Genomic DNA, 18456 nt, shown 5'->3' on the forward strand with positions numbered 1-18456 from the left:
AAGAGAAGTTAATCAATTCAGTCACAACAGAGGCTGAGTTGTGTCCTGATCCTCAAGAAAAATCTGTAAAACCCCTTATGAAGACAAACTTGTAATTTAAAATTTGTAACTCTACTGGACACCAAAACTATCAAGACACAAGTAATACTGTGTTCATGCCACATTATATTACCCCTTGTTCCTGCCTGTGTCCATAGCAGGCTATGTGCTACTTGTCCCTCTCTCACCCCTGAGAGATAACTACCTTTATCATCACACCCTTTCCTATTCCCACTCCTTCACCTCCTGATACTGCCTACAATCTTCAGAAATCAGATACCTCCGAACTGATGCATAATCTAAATAAACCTGAATAAATCGGCTTCGACTCATATTTAGCTGTGAAATCAGTTGCTTTTTTTTTTTTTTTTCAAACCTAAAGAAGGAGCTGTGTGTTGAAAACCTTCCCCTTTTTATGAGATACAAATTACGTAAAAAATGCAAACTCTCCCTCTAGGCTTCTGCTGCTCATATCTTTAGACTGTACAGCAGAGCACATGTTCATTACATTAAGGCTATACTGACAACAAGCATGTGTTAGGCAGATGACAAACCATGTCTCAGAGGGCAATCTCTACCCCGCGTGGTGTCGCACTTTCAGACCACCGTCAGGGCAGACCTTGTGTCTGATGTTGAGGGTAACATTGGAGCGATCCCCAAAAGTCAGGCTGGACGTGCTCATAATGTTCTGATGGTGAGGCACTCGGCGTCTTTCACTAAGTAGATCAGTCATTAAAAATCAGCAGTCCCTGAACAGCTCTTAGCATAGGAGAACAAAAGAATAAGAAAATCTGAGTTTTATCCAGCTGCTCTACTGGGATCTAGGGTTTGAAGTAAAGGAATTTTCCCAGAAGTGAAAGGAGTTTGCAAATTCAGGTGTTATTTCTGGTTTATAGCATCTAAAATCGTTGGAGCAGGAGTCAGAGAAGAACATAACTGTTACTTGAAAAAAATTAAAGAGATATACACATACACACACCCCTCTGTAGAGGTATGAACACTAGATTATATTCTATACTATATGACCTAAGTTAATAGAATCAATTTATCTGTGCTTGCTAGGCTATTGATCATTTAGGTATTAGAATACCTTAAACAAGTTCACCTTAGCTTTTTTTATTTCACACTACACTATACTGACAGAGTAGACATCTCTCTCCAGCATATAATGTCATTACTAGACATCTGTTCATTACTAAATATAAACGCTGCTACTGATTAAATGTCTATTTTGTATAGACAACAATGTTTTTCAGCAGTTTTTCTGGAATGAAGAAGTTGGTACCGAGAAAATGTAACTGAAGACATCCAGTCTCTCACAGAATACTTAAGACAGTTTTTAAATGCCCTTTGTATTTTTAGGTGTGAACAGAAATGTTTGTATCTTTTTTGAAATACTTTGTATTTAGCTATAGGTCTATACACACTCACCAGTAAGAATTTCTAAGCTCAAAACAGATCCTATAAAGCAAAAGCCTAAAAGTTACTTCAAACCTGTAACAAAAAATCATGGTAATCATGTTTGGGTTCAGTAACACAACAGGTAGTTAAGTTTATTTTGTGAAATACAGAAGCATAATCTAAGATCTGATGTGTTTTCCTAGTTATGGCACAGATTTTGGCCAATTCATGGAAGTACATTAGGAGCCGTAGCAATAGGTGCTACAGCATCCGAGACACCTACTTGCTGGAGGTTGGAGGCTGGAGAAGGCATGGTTGTACATGGGGCATAAGGCGATATTCAAAACCTCTGCTGAAGTGCTGCAGTCTTTCATCATGTCTCCTGCAGGGCTGAAGGTGCTAATGAAGAATGTGAACTGGTCTGGTCCAGTAACACCTAGAGCAAGTTGTAAGTATTGTGCCAGGAAAGGGTTATTCCAAGCACAGCTTTGGGCCTGCCTCTGGGAATTTTGCAATAAAAATCAGGATGCCTCATGGCACCATGTGACTAGCAAAGAAAATTGCTGCAGACAATGGGACAAGGATTTTTATTATTTTCTTCAGAAACAAAGGAAGGAAAATAGGCCTTTATGATTCTGAGTGTTGCTTTTAGCTATGTGAGTTTTTAGCCACTTGTCACTTGTGGTCAATACTACTTCCGTTTTTTCACAATCTCCCTTCAAATGAAATAAAACATTCTGAACAGATTGCACATATATCAAGCTCTAGAAAAAAAGCGCATGAGAATAGGAAGGTAAAAAGTAATTAGCCAATAATCTTAATTTGGTTGATTTCATTTAATGGCAAAACACATAAACTATTTCATCCATGAAGGGTGGTTGTTATTTTTCCTTCAATTAAATGAAGTATCCAGCTAATGCATGTGTCATCATTAAGCTCTTTTTCTTGCAATCAAGGTAATAGTAGTCCTTCATGGATAAGTGTGATGGGCTGACCTTGGCTGGACGCCAAGTGCCACCAAGCCGCTCTATCAGTCCGCTCTTCAACGGGACAGGTGGGGGGAGAATGAGATGGAAAAGAAAGCAAGCTCATGGGTCAAGATAAAGGCAGTTTAATAAAAAGCAAAAGCAAAGGCCGCGCATGGTAGCAAAGAGAAAACAAGATTTTATTCTCTACTTCCCATTAGCAGGCGATGTCCAGGCACTTCCCGGGAAGCAGGGCTTCAGTACGCATAGCGGTTGCTCCAGAAGACAAAACATCATAAAAAACAAATGCACCCCCTTCCTCCTCCTTTCCTTTAGCTTTTATATCTGAGCCAACATCATATGGTATGGAATATCCTGTTGGTCCTTGATGCTGTGCGAGTGCTGCTCAGCAGTAGCCAAAGCACTGGTGTGTTATCAGCACCTTCCTATGTACCAGCGGAAAGCACAGCACTATGAGGGCTGCTGTGAGGCAAATTAGCTCCATCCCAGCCCAACCCAATACACCAGGCAATAGAAACAGCACTTAAAAAATCTCTGTGTGAAATGACAAAATATTTACAGCCAGTTTTTATTGCAGTTCACGGAAGAAAAAAGTATCAAAAGTAACAAAGTGCAAATGCTCAAAACTGAAAAAGTTTTCCAAAAACTTGTGATGACATCTCTTAGTATGAAACATAAATCCTTGCTTCTGGAGACATGATATGATCCTTTTGAGCTATCATATAAAAAACCACTCAGAATGCAATGACTGCTGAAAATATTAATCGAATTTTAATGCCAGAGAATCAAATGCTGATAAAGATAAAAAAATGTTACCAAACTTGCTAGCAGCATGTCACTATTGATGCTGATCTCTAATGAACGGTGATGACACAGTGAATCTGCCGCTCAGTGTCAAGTAGCAAACTTACTACAGAAAGCGCAAATTTTTTATTTACTTTACAACATATTTGATTTTTATACACAATCAGTTTTTAAAAGTTAAACCTGACATGTTATAGCTATGACTACCATTTTAATTATTTATAGGTATCTAATAACACCAAGGAATAAAAGAAGGAAAGTCAGAAATTGATAGTTTTTCAGATATAAAGCTTTCGGAAAAACTCTATACTTAAAAAAGGGGGGGAAGTACTTGAAAGAAATTGTTTAGGGGGAGAAGACTTAGTGTGTTCCAATATCTGCCTGATAACATCTACATGAGCCTGGGCATCAGCAAAGATTTCTTTTGTCTGGAGATTCAGATTAATTTTCTCTCCCTCAGTGCCTCTGAGGCAAGCAGGGATGTTAAAAGAGAGATGTTGAATCTGATTTACCATTCAGAATTGCTGTGCTGATCTTCGCTGTTTATGAAATACTTCCAGACTCACAGCCAGGAAGTCCTTTATCAGTTTGTAATTATTACTGTTATTATCAATATGAAATGCCATGTTGGGAAAAAAGTGCTTTGGGGATTTAGTAAAACTCTTGAAAATAAAGCGCACTATGAAGTTAAACCAGAAAACAAAAAAACAACCAACCAACCAACCAAAAAAACCCTATTACCTGCTTTGGCTTGATGCTGTTTCTCTGCAGGTGTACATGGGATGAAGGCAGTTGGACGAAGGTGGCTGTCAGGAGGAGTGAAGGACAAAGGCCGACACCAGCTGAGGATTTAGGAGAACAGGGTGGAATAAATTACTTCTATTAAGCAGGACGGATAAACACTTTTATGGGGAGAAGATGAAATGAGTGAATCTGGGATCAAATTCTAAAGCCAAGTTAAAGTATAGCAAGGTATTCTGAACCAAAAGCTATAGTACAACAAAGACAGATGGTAGGAAAGCTCCAAGACAGGCCAACAGGATTTGTGGCTAGGCCCTGAGGCTATAAATCCTACATTAAGGAGATATACCAAGTTGGCTGAAGGTAAGCATAAAGTGCAGCATGACATATTTGGCATTAGTGAGCATTAGATGCTCTACAAGAAGTATAGGCTGCAATAGGAAAGACTTATTGCCATCGTAGACCTGATAAAGGAGTGGACAATAAATGTGGAGAAATATTACAGGGTTTTTCGAACCATATTGCTCATGAAGTATGTCCCAGAAGATCAGATATGGTGGCTATAAAAAGAGGAGAGGATTTTATTGTTAACTATTCTTTGATACAGGATGTGAACATTTTGTTGGGAATGTGAGAAAAGACTGATAAATTTAGGATTATTATGTCCCAAACTGGTAAAAGAATGCGGGACATGGAAAAAGGCAATGCAGCAGCCATCATCTAGGTGCACTGTGTGGACTGTTGGGGGTATTGCAAGAATACGACATCAAATAGCAAGGACCCCTGTTGTGAAACTCTGCATCCTGCAGAAAGCGCATCAATGGGTCTCTCTAAAGCACTGAGGAAGAGGACTGCAGACTGAATTTTCTGATATGTTTGTCTGTAATCTTGCTTCAGTTATTTTTGCTTCTCCTGAGATCATAACTGATGGAGGGAAAGTAATAAAAATAATAATAATAATAATAATAATAATAATAATAATAATCTACAAATGCTTAAAAGTACAGTTCTGTTGTTTGATAGTATTCAGTAAATTTTATTCTGTGATTATGATGAAAGGGAAAACTTACCAGCACGGGTTATTACCATCAAGCTGTAATGAGAGGCAGCAGGATTTTCCTATAATACTAAAAGCAATGATTGCAATGTCTCAAATATATAAGTAATGATGATGACTGTTTATTATTTTTGTGCTTATATTTAACAAAAAAAAAATTACAAGCTTTTAATGAGTTCTTTAATTTTGCAGACTGAGGTATTGATCTTAAGTCCTGTCTGTCTGATTAGACCTCTGAGACAGGATAAAGCACTCATTACCAGTGCAGCTCTATTAATGCATAAGATTTAATATAAATATATCATCCCACATGGCTGGAGGCTTTTTGTTGGAGTGCAACATCTCTGTCCTACTGTGTGCTATTCCCACTTGTCATAGGATGGGGAAAATTAATGTGCAAATGGGATCTGGGGGTAAAACAGAGTCTAGATGTTGTTCAGAGTCTCAGACATTGGCCCAGATCAGGGGCAGAGCCCCAAACAGAAGTAGCAGTATGAAGTTGGTACTGGGAGGTAGCTCAGACAGTACTCAGGCTTAGATGGTGCTTCATAGAGTTGTCATCCTCACTCATTTATAATCTACCAGACTTGAGATCAGAAATTCATTTCTCCTGTATCTGCCAGACAAGAATGCATCCACCAGACTTAATACTATAAAGTAAAATAGCCACTTTTAAGTGGTAATTTGATGAGTGTGAACATTTAAATGATGGCATTTGATGATTTTGTCTTGATCGTTTTTTGCCCACTTTGAACAGATCACGATCAATAATAAAAATAACAACCTGTAGTCAACCCTTCTGACTGGTCATGTAACCCTTGCTTGTTTTGTGTAGTCACAGCAAGTTTTTTTTAATCCAGGTCAAAATATAACTCTCTGTCAGATACCAGAGGACATTACCCTGCAGCATATTTCTTTTATATGCTTTCAAATTTCAGGTCGCTAAAGGACAACAATTTTTGTTGTACTTAATGTCTGATTGTTGAGGTTTTTTTCTTTTAAATAAGTCTTTATTTTCAATAAGATGATTGTTCCATCAGTGGAAAAATTTTGAGGACTCAAAGAGAGACAGAGTCTTATTGCAGTGCGTTTTTTCTTGAGTGGAAAACTTATTGGATTTCATAAATCTTTTAACTCATTCAAAATCAATTTTTCAAAGTAGAGCTGATAAGCTAGAAGAAGCTTAAACTGCAAGGTTTTTTTCACAGCCATTTCCTTCTCATGCAATTATTTCCTGATTCATCACCTCTAAGCAAATTAATGCAAGAAGAAAGAAAAATAGGATTAAACATAAAGATTTATTTCTAATAATTTTTAATTTTCAAATTATTGTTGGATTACAATATCCCTTACTATCATCTCTAAATTATTTAAAGTAAGCTAAGCAATCTAAATTCTTCTCCTTACTAAATTATTTAGGGCATAAATGTTTCCTGGCAAATGCTTTTGTGGTTAAATAATGTATCTCAGGCTAAGTGAATAAAATTCATTTTAATGTAATAATACAAAGGCAATAGCTAGGAAAATAGCTGAAGTGTCTTCCATTACGTATTTACTTATGAAAATTGTAAAACTCAGCTCACTAAAACTCTTTTCTTGTTTTCATTAATAAAAAAACAAAACTCTTAAGAATTTGTTGCTATGTTTTTCAGGTGACTCTGAAGTCAAAAGTAGTAAGTTTTCTTCCAATACATGTTTACTTACAGCAGATCTCACTTCTCTTGTTTCAAGTCCTATCAGGTTCTTTTCATTCACGATTACGAGTTCCCAGGTGTGGCAAATGAACTCAGAGAGTGAGTGAAGTTCTTGGAAGGCCTCGAGACACATATCCTTATTTCAAAAGAGATGTTTATGCTACACACTACATGGCGTTAATTCAGCAACTGTATTTCACAGTACACCTCTTGTGAAGGGATGATATGCTAGACCCAAGCAAACAAGCATTTAAATCATTAGGACAATTCTCTTTGACTTGAAAGGACTGTGTTTGAGATCAGCAAACTTTAGGATCAAGTATGGAGGTCAGTAAACTCTATGTCTGATACCATTTTTAGATATGAATTAAAAGGCCAAGCTCGTCTATGCAGCATTACCTGCAGAAACTCTTCTCATTCCAAATTAATATAAAATATTTTATTACAGTAGGCTGCTGACAGCTAAGACCATCTATCTGGTTTTATACATCTTTAGAAATAGTACAGCAAGGAAACAACCAGAGATTGAATGGAAATCAACTCCCAGGCGCACTATTTCTTATTAAAAATGGCTGGACTTTTCCCACTGGAAAAGATGTCCATTGGTGTATTAAAAGACTAAGTTACTCCTCAACATGGCAAAACCAAAAACATTTATTAAATAGTGTAATATTAAATAAAATTCATAATCTCTAGGCTCTTAAACAGTGCAAGGGAGAAATGCATTATTCTGAAATATCCCAATGTTATTACAAAGAAAACAAAGTGAGGGGGGTGACAGCCCTGCTTAAAGGGGTCCTCTCTATTTAGACTATCAAATTTACTTACACTCTACTCTTATGAACATTAAAACTTTTTACAGAGACCAGTCACAAGCTCAGAGTCCGTCCTGAGACTACATAAAATGAAAGTACATGTAGGTTTCTCAATGTGTGATCTTCTGTTGAAATTTAAGATATGATTATTTTATTCAGTATGACTTTTTTTTTACTTGGAAAAAAGTGCCAATGCTTTAAGGATGTGGATCCGTTTCTTAAAATTCATCAGATCAGTATTAACAGGAAGAGAAGAAAAAGGTTTTAGATCAAAACTTGTAGAGGAAAACCTGCTATTGTAGCCTTGAAGCCAAACTTCAGGCAAGCAGGGAGAAAAAAAAGCTCAAAAGAAGCTCCCAGTCATGATCTATTCGCTGAAAATTCACATACACAGCTTCTCAGAGTACTTGTTCATCTCAGATGGGTCTGAACTCACATGAGTGAAGGCGTATAAATGCTGAAGAGGCATTGGACTTCTGCAGAGATCTTGTGCCAGGTAAGAATTCAGTTGCTAGTCCCTACCACATTGGCATTTGATTTTGTTTTAGAATGTACTCATATACTTCTTTCTCTGCCTCACAGTGGGCAGTTGTTTCCTTTCTAAAAATTACCCAGAAAATGTTATCCATAGCAGTCTAGTATTTTCTATCTTACTCTGCCTCCTTTCCATTTGTAAAAAAAATTTTTTTAAGTTTCTCTAGTTAGGCAAAGTTAGTTCAAAAGTTTTCACCTTTCAAAATTGTCATGAGGTCATGAAAGGAGGTATATTCCGCGGGTCATTACATACTGCAACATCATATTTGTCTAGCCAGTTATTTAGAGTGATCCATACAATTCCTAGAGCAATAGTCACTGAGTCTTTGTTGCTTATGTCTGAAATGTCAGTCAGTGGGAGCCTTTGCCACAGGAGGGCCTGTATTTATCCATGACGTTTCCAGTACGCAAGACCTCAGATGGACCTGATGTGTAAGCCAGCTCCCTGCAGCATTTCAGTTTCTACTTTTCAGCTCTCTTTCATGAAAGTCACCAGTTGCTAGAGCCCATGAAAAAAGGAAATGAAAAATTAAATTTATAGAAAAATCAGAGAACGAGTTGCATCTAGGAGAACCTGCTTTAGCAGGGGGATTGGACTAGATGGTCTCCCAAGGTCCCTTCCAACCCTTGCGATTCTGTGATTCTGTGATGTCATGTCCTGGGACGTGAGTCCTGGTAAAGCTGAGCCACCTGATGGCTGTAGCATATGTAGCCCACTAAAAAGTACTCTGCGAGCTACAGGGCTGAGAACTCCAAACCATTCTCTTTCTCAGGATCAAAAAGAGTATTTTGCAAAGCAAACAGCCTAAGGATTACCTCGCTCTCTGATACTTGCTCTGCAGACAGCCTAAGGATTACCTTGCTCTCTGATACTTGCCCTCATGTATGTTAATATGCTGAGCTGTCAGCCAGAGGACATCTACTTGGATCCTTAGCTCAGAGGGGCAATGAGGGCTGGAAACAAGAGGAGCAGAGCTTGAATGCACTGAGAAATAGATAATTTCCTGTACAAAGATGCAGCTGAATGAGTCTTATTTGTCATATCAGAGGAGATCACTGCGAACTCCGTGAAAGTAAAGAGGCAATGCTGGTATAAATCAGAACAGAGCTGCATTCCATGTCTGCTCTCTCCCTAAGACTGGCTTAAAAGTTGTGTTACTAGCTGTCTGATACATCTCTTAAACCAGAAAGCGTCATACCCCTGACCTGGCTCCTGGGTTTGCCTTAGTAATGTTGTCATTCTGTCACCTTCAGTGCTTCTAGGATGGTTGGAGCGAGCTGAGAAGCCAGACCCAAAACCCTAGCAAAGATGGTAAAACATGCAGTAAAAACATCTTCTTGCAAAAAAAATTTTGGTTTGTTTTGTTTTTCATTCAGGCTGCTGCAAGGAAAATATAGCTGAAGATAAAAAGCTGGTAATTCAGTTGACAACAGAGGAAAAAAGCACTTTTCTAGTACAGCAAAATTGTCATAGATTTCTTGAAAATATATAGTGGTGCAGACTGCTCTATTTGTGAGCATTACGTGTCCTGTGTTTTATTATCTTCTCATCTCCCATAAAAAGCCTCTGAAAAAAAAATTCTACAAAACGTGACCTTTTGCTTTCATCACTTCTCCTTCTAAAAAGAAAACTAAGGAGGTTTTGCTACATCTTTGCTCATAGCAGTTAAGTGCCTCTGTTAGAAGGGTCGTGCCTAGGCTAGGACAGTCTAGGTTTCTTGCATGGCCCCTGGACATAAATCAGGAAAGAAACTGAATTTAACGTATTTGTCTCACTCTGAAGAGAAGTAATTTTCTGATTGCCTGAGAGGGGGGAAAATCAGCTTCAAACCCTTATTCCAGATCGATGAAGAATTCAGTTTCACTGAAAATATTTAACATACTTTGACGGGTTGTAGTAATTTGGTCACATAGTGCTTCAGTGGAAGAATGGTGATATGGACTATTTCATCAAGCAAAATGTCTTCTCTGGGTTGAAGACTGTGGAATTACAGTATCACAGATACATTGGCATTTTCTTCAATAGTCATTTCCCTCAAGGGCAAGTTTGCTTTTGCCATCTTAAGTGTGGTATTCACTACTCACTCCCTAGATCTGTAGCATGTTAACAACTGCAAAAAAAGAAGTAATTTTTCATGCACCAGAAATTATGACATTCTAAGCATCCATATTCTGCTTTATGCTATATTTCATTCCTTATCACACCAGTCTAGACTGCAATATTAGCCAGAAATAGAGGTTACATGACAGTATTAAATAAAAGAAGGGAACTGTGTTTTCTTTTTTTTTCTTCTTACCCATACAGTAATAAGCTAAGCACATCTGCAATTCAGTTTTGTATCTATCTGGGGTGCTGCTAAGCATTGCAGATGGCCTCTGTAGAAAATTTAATCTCTCTCATGTTATGCAGAAGATCCAGACGATCCCTCTGAGCCTCACTGTAGAAACTATAGGAGCAGAAGGATCTTACAAGCACGTTCAAGCCTGTGCATTCAATAGCTCATAAAATATGCATAAAGTCCTTTAGATTCCAATGTTCAAGAAGATAGATTAGCCCAACTTATCCAACTCTTCAGCACCAGCTACCACTTCTAAATATAGCAAGTGGAAGGGAGGGGAAGAAAGCTTGTTTTCTGTTGATTCAAGTGAGGGAAATAAGGCATCAGGAAACACACATGTTACCAGAAGGGGCTTTTTCGCAGGCCATGCTTTGTACAGCTGTAGCTATCCCGCTTCATACCACAGCTGTGCAGTGCCCAAAACACTGAAAGGAAAGCAGAGGTTCCCATCACAGACAAATTAAGCAAGGTTGTATGGGAAGAGGGAAGGGAAATGGGGACCCCACCAGAGTAAGCAGCCTCCAGCAGAGCCACCTGTGCTTACCCAAACCCCAACCAGCACAGCTTTACAAGGAACGAGGCAACAAGCAAAAAGTGACATGGCTTAACACTTGCTAAAGCAGTTTGGGCAGGATGAAATGCCGACCATGGAAGCCTTTTCTAGCCAATACCAATTTCAACAAGCTCTTAAACCTCTGTATTGCTGGTGCCAGTACAGACTGAGAGCAGCAGCAGAAGGAAGCTGTGCAATGTCAGCGTAAGCAGAAGGAAGTGGCCCACTAAAGTACCCTGTTAAAAAGTACTCTGTGGTAGTGCATGAATGCTAACACATTTTCAAACTGGAGTATATCCAATGTGGAGAGCCCACAGGCCATTCAGAGTAACCACTGACTAAGTCTCTTGTGCTTGTGTTGGGGAAACCCACCAAAAATCACAGAGGTATCTACAGTGCTGGAGTTGTCTGGGCATAGACCAGTGGCCCTAAAGCACTCACACCAGGCTAGCCCTTGAACCATAACAGTTACTAAGCTGAAAAAGCAGAAGTCTCATCTAACACTGACTTTCTATGTAATTTATAAAGCTATCTGGTGTTCTCACTTGATCACTGTGAGATCTACAGTGATATGGAGGATGAGAAAGCTCTGAGTACAACAGTGGTTATCAACATCTGTGATGTTAAATGTTTATGTAACTTTGTCTAACAACATGAATTTAGTACTGAACACAAAGCAGTCCTAAAAGAGAAAGCTGATTCATGGAACTTTTAAGAAATGTTTCTGTTCCTCTGTTGCCACTTAGAATTCAGGCCAGAATTCGGGATTTTCAGGGATGTGCTAAGCGGCATAGTCTTGGGCTAGTCCACATCACAAAATGTTTATTCTCACTAATTTTTTTTAAACTGCAGCTACTCAATAATCTCAAGGTTGAGTTTCATTCTCACGTAATCTTGGGGGCATGACTCAGAACTCTGTGAGCAGAAACACATGTTATTGCTGATGATCCCCGAGAAAAGAAGGGAAGACGTCACATCCAAAGGGTTGATAACACAGTAAGTTTTGCAGGCTAAAAATATCTCTATAAAGAATGTAGAAAAATATATTTCAGAGTTCATGTTACGGCCAGTGACCTGAGTTTAAATGTTTCCAATGATCAAACCAGAAGTATACTACAAATGAATTTTTATTGACTGAATTGGATAAACACATTAAATTTTAAAAAATCATATTACAAACTGGTGGAGTACCATAAAATCAGTTTGTACATGTGGAGATGCCGTTCTTAGCCCGCACAGCTCCTGCAGCGCTGTAGCCCATTCTCATTGCAAGCGGTACATTTGAGGGCTTTGAATGAGTCCGTAAAGCAATTCCGAAACACAGACATCTTGCTCCCATGGCACGCTGAGCACGGCAGGAAACCAAAGCCCCCGCAAGAGGGGCACTCCTGAGGGTGCTGGACTCTCTGCTCAAAGAAGAAAGTGAGAAAGACAAAAATGTTACCTCATCAACCACCATAAATTCTAGGAAAATGGGGGCTCCAGGACAGCTGAGAATACACATTCTGGTTCCCATCTTGAGCAATATCCACTGCCCCATCCCAAAATATACCACCATGGGAGAAGACCATTATGTCTGCCTTTTCCTTTGGTCAGATCCACATGCAATGGTCACAGAGGCTCACTGCAGGTTCATCAGTCATGTTATATCTTAAAATCACAGAATCATAGAATTGTTTAGGTTGGAAAAGACCTTTAAGATCATCAAGTCCAACTGTTAACCTAACACTGCCAAGTCCACCACTAAACCATGTCCCTAAGCACCTTGTCTACACATCTTTTAAATACCTCCAGGGGTGGGGACTCGACCACTTCCCTGGGCAGCCCCTTCCAATGCTTGTCAACCCTTTCTGTGAAAAAAAATTTAGTAGCCTGTGTTTATACTTGCCAAAATAACAAGTTAAATGACAGCTTGCATACATTAATCTGATGTAGCTTTAGGTCTAGATCAATTCTAGGAGGTATTGCAATTGATTGAATCTAAACTCCAGGCAGTTTATGTTGGCATCATATTTTCCATGCTGTGTGTTAAGATATTATGACTTAACATTTGCGTGCTTGTGCTGAACATGTTGTTCCTATTACAGTTAAAGTTGATCATATCAAAAAGCAATTCATAGCTTCTGACAAGTAGTGCTTGAGGAAATAAGTGGCCTATTCAAATTTAAGGATGTAGAATGCTGAAACTTTAAGTGCAAAAAGAGAAATATCATCGATATTCAACAGTTATACCTGGAGAAAATTGCTGCAAGCAAGGCTTGGGCTTCCTCAATTGCCCTAAATTCCTGAGTAAAACAATAACTTTACTTTTTTTTTTTTTTTATTAAAGACAATGGAGAACACAGGAAGAAATTTCAAAAACGTTTTTAAGTTTCACTTGGTGAAAATGTTTGTAATTTGTTTAATGACTGCCTTAAAGTTCTATATCAAAGAAATGAAAGGTGCACCACGTTGGGTACTTACCATAGCACAGATACAAGGCTTTAACATTGCGCTGCTGAATAAGGGCTTTACAGATTTATTTACAAAGGAAGAACAGTAATCAATAAAATTTCTGCTGGTGTTGGTCTGAGGAATTATGCATCACTAAAAAAATTAGTCACAAATTATTACCAGAGTATACTAAAATATGTACAGATAACGTAGTCCTTCTTGTAGCTTCAACAAGAAAACAGAAGAGATTTCTGCAAAGCCATTAATAATAGCACTCATCTATTGACAACTCAGACGAACATGCAAAAAAGGCACTTTTTCTTTTTGTTCTGTAGCTCATAAACTCACCATTCTTTGCCACTGGGAAAACAACTCCTATTACTATTAATTTCTCCAGGGACAATATTTGGAAGTATGTAATGTAAAATGAGCATTCTTTTTATCTCAGGTGTGTCCACATCTTTCATAATTTATGATGGCAGCTTACCTCATTGGAAATTATTGCAAATAATCTCAACACTTTAAATCTTTACATTCATTATTGTTTGTTAGGTATGTAAATATCTTATCTTTCCATGTAATTAAGAGAGCGAATAAAAAACAAATGCAAAATCGCTTTAGCTCAGTTCCTTGAACAATGGCCATTTCCTTCCTGAATGTATGACGTTTTGTGTAACCACTTTCTGCATCTTTGGTAATGCAGAAACCTGACTGCCCCTTGCAATTGTAGCAAAGCTATCTTTGCAATACAAAAAAAACCCCAAAACCCACCAGGCAACAATGTGTTTGAAGCAGTGTTTGTTTACAGTAAGCAGTTACCTTGGTCTGCTGGAGTCTGGCATTGTTTCTCTTTACATGTACTTTCTGTCCCAAGATTAGGACACCCATTGAGCTAGATAATAACATTATAGGACCCCCCAAAGCAGGAAAAATGAAAAATGTTAAGGAGCTGTATTAGCTAACCTTTCTAGTCAGATAACAAGAGTGCTGCATGCTTTAATCATCTCTATATATTTGTTTAATAGTTTCTGGTTAGCTATTCAAATGGTTCAACATGGCCAGCGGGTTCTTCTGCATTTTATGCACTGAGTCATGAGGCAAGGAGGCTTGTGTTGGGTTAAGGAACAGGCCAAACAAATGCAGAAGGTACCACCTGCACCGCAAAGGGATGAGGCAGTTCACGATTTACTGGGTAGTATTAAATCCACCTCCTGAATGAGCCAGAGGTGAATAACCCTTGGGCTCAGGCTGACTAGAACTTTTGGAGGAGTTCAGGGAGGAGACTGGCTGCAAGAAACTAGCACACTTCACGCACAGAGGTACTCGTGTGATAAACTCAAAAGATGTATGGTGTACAAAGAGTTACTGAAAGCATGTTAGGAAAACAGATGCTGTAGTTTGACTAAATGCAGAAAGAAAAACCTGGGGGCTAAACCAACTAGATGTATCTTTCTTTTGCTCTTTCATCAGTGTTTTTTATAAATATCATACCCTCATTATCTATTTTTAATGTTGATGTTACAGGCTTCTGAAGTTTATGTGTTATCTTAATTTGGTTAGGGCTGATTTCAAAATAATAAGATAATTAATAGCAATACGTTTCTTTTCTAAGGACACAGCTATCCATATAACCCAGACGCTTTGACACACATCTCCCCAAAATGTTCTTCGATGCAGGTTATCCAAAGGAAAATAGAAAATGCCTTGAGCAGCCAGTAGCACAAGACCAGCAGAAAAGTGATGACCAGTAGACATCCTAGCTTACCACAAAGCTGTGGGAGCAGACCCACACTTCGAGTGTCCTCAGGGAGCGTCCATCAACTGTTCACAATAAAAGGCAAACTTGCCCCAGAGAACTTCAACAGACACAGCAAACTGAGAGCTGGAGAAAGGTATGATAACCTGTAATCTGAAATGTGTGAGAACTGGTGCAATTGGAAACTTCCAGCATTTGTCCAGATTTTGTTGATGTCCAGCTTTAGGCCTGGCCAGACTGCAGGTGTGCAGGTTCCCAAGGTGTTCACTGCGGTACACAGAGAACTGGCGCAGCATCCACACAGGAGGCCTGACTCCTCCAGGGCATGGTGAAGGTTAAATACCAAAGATGATGTCAAAAGTTATGGGAAAGGGAAAATGACCTGCTTTTCCTTCTGTGGCAAAACCAACAGAAAATAGAGGGGGGCTTTTTGGTTTGATGTTATTGCCATTCACATTTTCTCAAACTATGATACTATGATATCATCCATTCAAAGAGAAAAACAAACAAAAAAAAACATTTGGGATCACCAGTTTTCAACAGAAGGAAAGGAACTGGTAAAAAATAATCTTCTCAATTACAAATATTCAATGTACGTTCCTTATATTTATTTGCAGAAATACAATTACCTCAATTTTGGTTAAGAGATCCTGCAGTTCCCCAGATTCATTCATTAGCAAAATTTTCTCAGCACCCTATTAGTAAGAAGAAGAAGAGAAAAAGGTCAGCCAGTTTAGCATGAAAAAACAGAGATGATCAGAAGATGTGGTCTTGAAAATTTAAACAGGCTGAGGACAAATTTGACTCACATTAAGTATTTTGTAATTAGGTCAACCTTAGGAAAGTTAGAAGGAGAGGAGAATCTAACCACAGTTCTGATAGAAGTGCCTGTGGTTCGTCACCAAGTGTTGTATCACATTGCCTTTTTGTAAAAGGTGACACAGCTTGGAAATTCTGGTTGTGTTCACTTTATTTTACAGGGTGTGCTTCCTGACAGAATAAAAAATATGTCTAGTTACTGTGTCAAAAATTACAATTATATAAATATACAACACATGAGAGAATGCAGCAAAATGAGAGGAAGAAATTGTATTTCAAATATTCTGGCAGTTGAGCATTGAATTAAGACATAATATGCCTAATGTATAACACAAGGAGAAAAAGGGTAATGAAAATACTGTAACAACATTAAAGTCAGACACAACAATGAATAATAATAATTTAGTCTGAGTACATCAGGCCTCTGAGGGGTTCTGTGATCTGAACCGAGGCAGTACTGAAGTGGTTTTTCTTTCTTCGTTCTGAAAGTAAATGCTAAAAGATTATTGCAGGCAAAATGAAAGTGTCAAAGATGATGTAAAACTTTTTTTTCCCCTTTTCTTCTAATTAGAGGGCCACATTTGAATGCTTACACTTCACTTATGTAACCACAGTCACTGAATACTAAATATTACCAAACACCTACAGACACTTTTCATCAGTGGGTCACAAGAAACTGAGAAAAGTTGAAGAAACTGCGGCACAGACAGAGGTAACTGCACAGCTCTTACTCGCTGCTAAGGGTGATTGGACACATCTAGACTGGGTGGCGGGTTCATGCCGTCGCGATGCCCCAGTTTGCTAGTCCCTGCATGCCTAGGCTGTTGAATTTCACCTTTGGATTTCCTTCCAGCATGAGCTGGGAGGTGTGGTGGGATGCTAGCACAGGGCTGAGACTGGCCATTACTTTGAGCTGCCCACAGTCAGTCACAGGGGCTCTCAGCCCCAGCTCACCACCAGCACTGCTCTCCCTGTTACTGGGAGGTACAGGAAAGGCTGCTGGGGAGCACAGGAAACACATATGGGCTAGTTATGTACATGCTAGTGTCCAACTGTTCGCAGTGCTTAGCTGAGGACTGCAGAGGGTACAAGTGTGTAGCCAAAAGCCAACTAAGGGCCACCAAAACGTTGCAAAGGCTTTTGTATGTCCCCCTGCTAAGGTCAGTTTCCCCACGCAAAGTCTTTTTGCTCTGGCTTTGTACAAAAACGAAGCGCTTTTGACTCTATGTTTGATGATTTTCGTTTAGTTAAAAAGCAAAATATTAGTATTTTAGTGGATGTGTGTCACTTTTGCAGTGAATACTACTCTTACAGTGCTGCACTTCCAAAGAGATTTTTTTTTAAAGAAGTACCTCCAAGGTAATTAGTTGTGGTTAGTCACAGCAGTGACAGGAGACTCAGATCAGTTACCCTTACTTGCGCTGACTCTTTTATTGAAATCTGTTATAGACCACGGGCACAGAGTATACCAGCTTTAACATATGCATCCGGCTCCCTGTGTCCCCAGCAGAGCAGCTTTTAGCAGTCCATCGGCCCCCTTTCACGCTTGCCCTCTCAGCTTTCTCTGCTTTCACAAGAACGGGCAATAGGAGGGACTGGCACAACAAAGCGAGGGCTTGCCAAGGCGGCCCCCAGAGGGTTAGCTCAGAGCCCAAATACACTACAGCGGCTTAAGACAAAGCTTGTACAGCCCATCGGATGCAGAGACATTAAGGATTTGCAGCTTTATTGATGTAATTGCAGGACTGCAAATTCCCTAAGCCAGGCAAGCCCCAATTCTCCCCCCTTTAGGAAAGGATCTCAGTTGGCAAAAGCATTCCTGTGACTTCTGCTCCATGTTAATGCTGTACGATAATGCTGACTGGCTTTTGCAGCAGGGTAATTAAAAGTCTGACAGGTTTCCCATTACAGATTCATATTCTAAAGGATTTATATTTCACATGACACTCAGTCAGCCAGCTGTGTTACTTTCAAAGTGGAAAGCCTCATTACTATGGTTTTAAAACTAAAAACCCAATGTCCGAATGGCTATCAATGTTTTTAAGTGTTTTAGCATGTCTTTTCTGATTAACAGCTGCCTCAAGTGAAATTTGAATGAAAGATACTTTGAAGAGATTAACCTTCCCTTTGGATCCATGAATCTTAACACACAGAGTCTGTAATTAGTAGAGTAATTAAAACAGCTGTTAAATAAGTCCAATAGCTGCTTTCTGACCAGAAAGTGATGTTTTTCTTTCTCTTCCTAGAGCATACTCAGTCCACAGTTACCCACAAAGGCATGTGAAAGGTTGAAGAGCGTGTCCCTCCTTAGACTCACCTAAGGAGCACGAGGGACGGTGGCCATAACCTTTACAGAAGCAGCAGGGAGAAGTGAGTTTTCAGTTTTGTTAACCAGTTAAACTTCAAAGCACCTGCCTGTAAATCTTTTATCTACTGACTTCAGTAGCTCTTTACCATGGTGGAGGAGCCCAGGAGCTGTGGTCAG

The 18456-nt window shown here is 39.1% G+C and overlaps 1 protein-coding gene across 1 annotated transcript in view; it reads right to left on the bottom strand.

Annotated features, from left to right (window-relative positions):
* Window positions 1-12189: 12189 nt before the first annotated feature.
* GRXCR1 (glutaredoxin and cysteine rich domain containing 1) overlaps window positions 12190-18456 on the bottom strand; it is a 41558-nt gene continuing 35291 nt past the window's right edge. Inside the window, 2 exon segments of the mRNA XM_009641248.2 lie at window positions 12190-12369; window positions 15782-15847. Coding sequence (XP_009639543.2) covers window positions 12190-12369; window positions 15782-15847 — 246 coding nt within the window.

Source organism: Egretta garzetta, unplaced genomic scaffold, assembly GCF_000687185.1.
Source record: "Egretta garzetta isolate BGI_Z169 unplaced genomic scaffold, ASM68718v1 scaffold256, whole genome shotgun sequence".
Classification (NCBI taxonomy): Eukaryota; Metazoa; Chordata; class Aves; order Pelecaniformes; family Ardeidae; genus Egretta; species Egretta garzetta.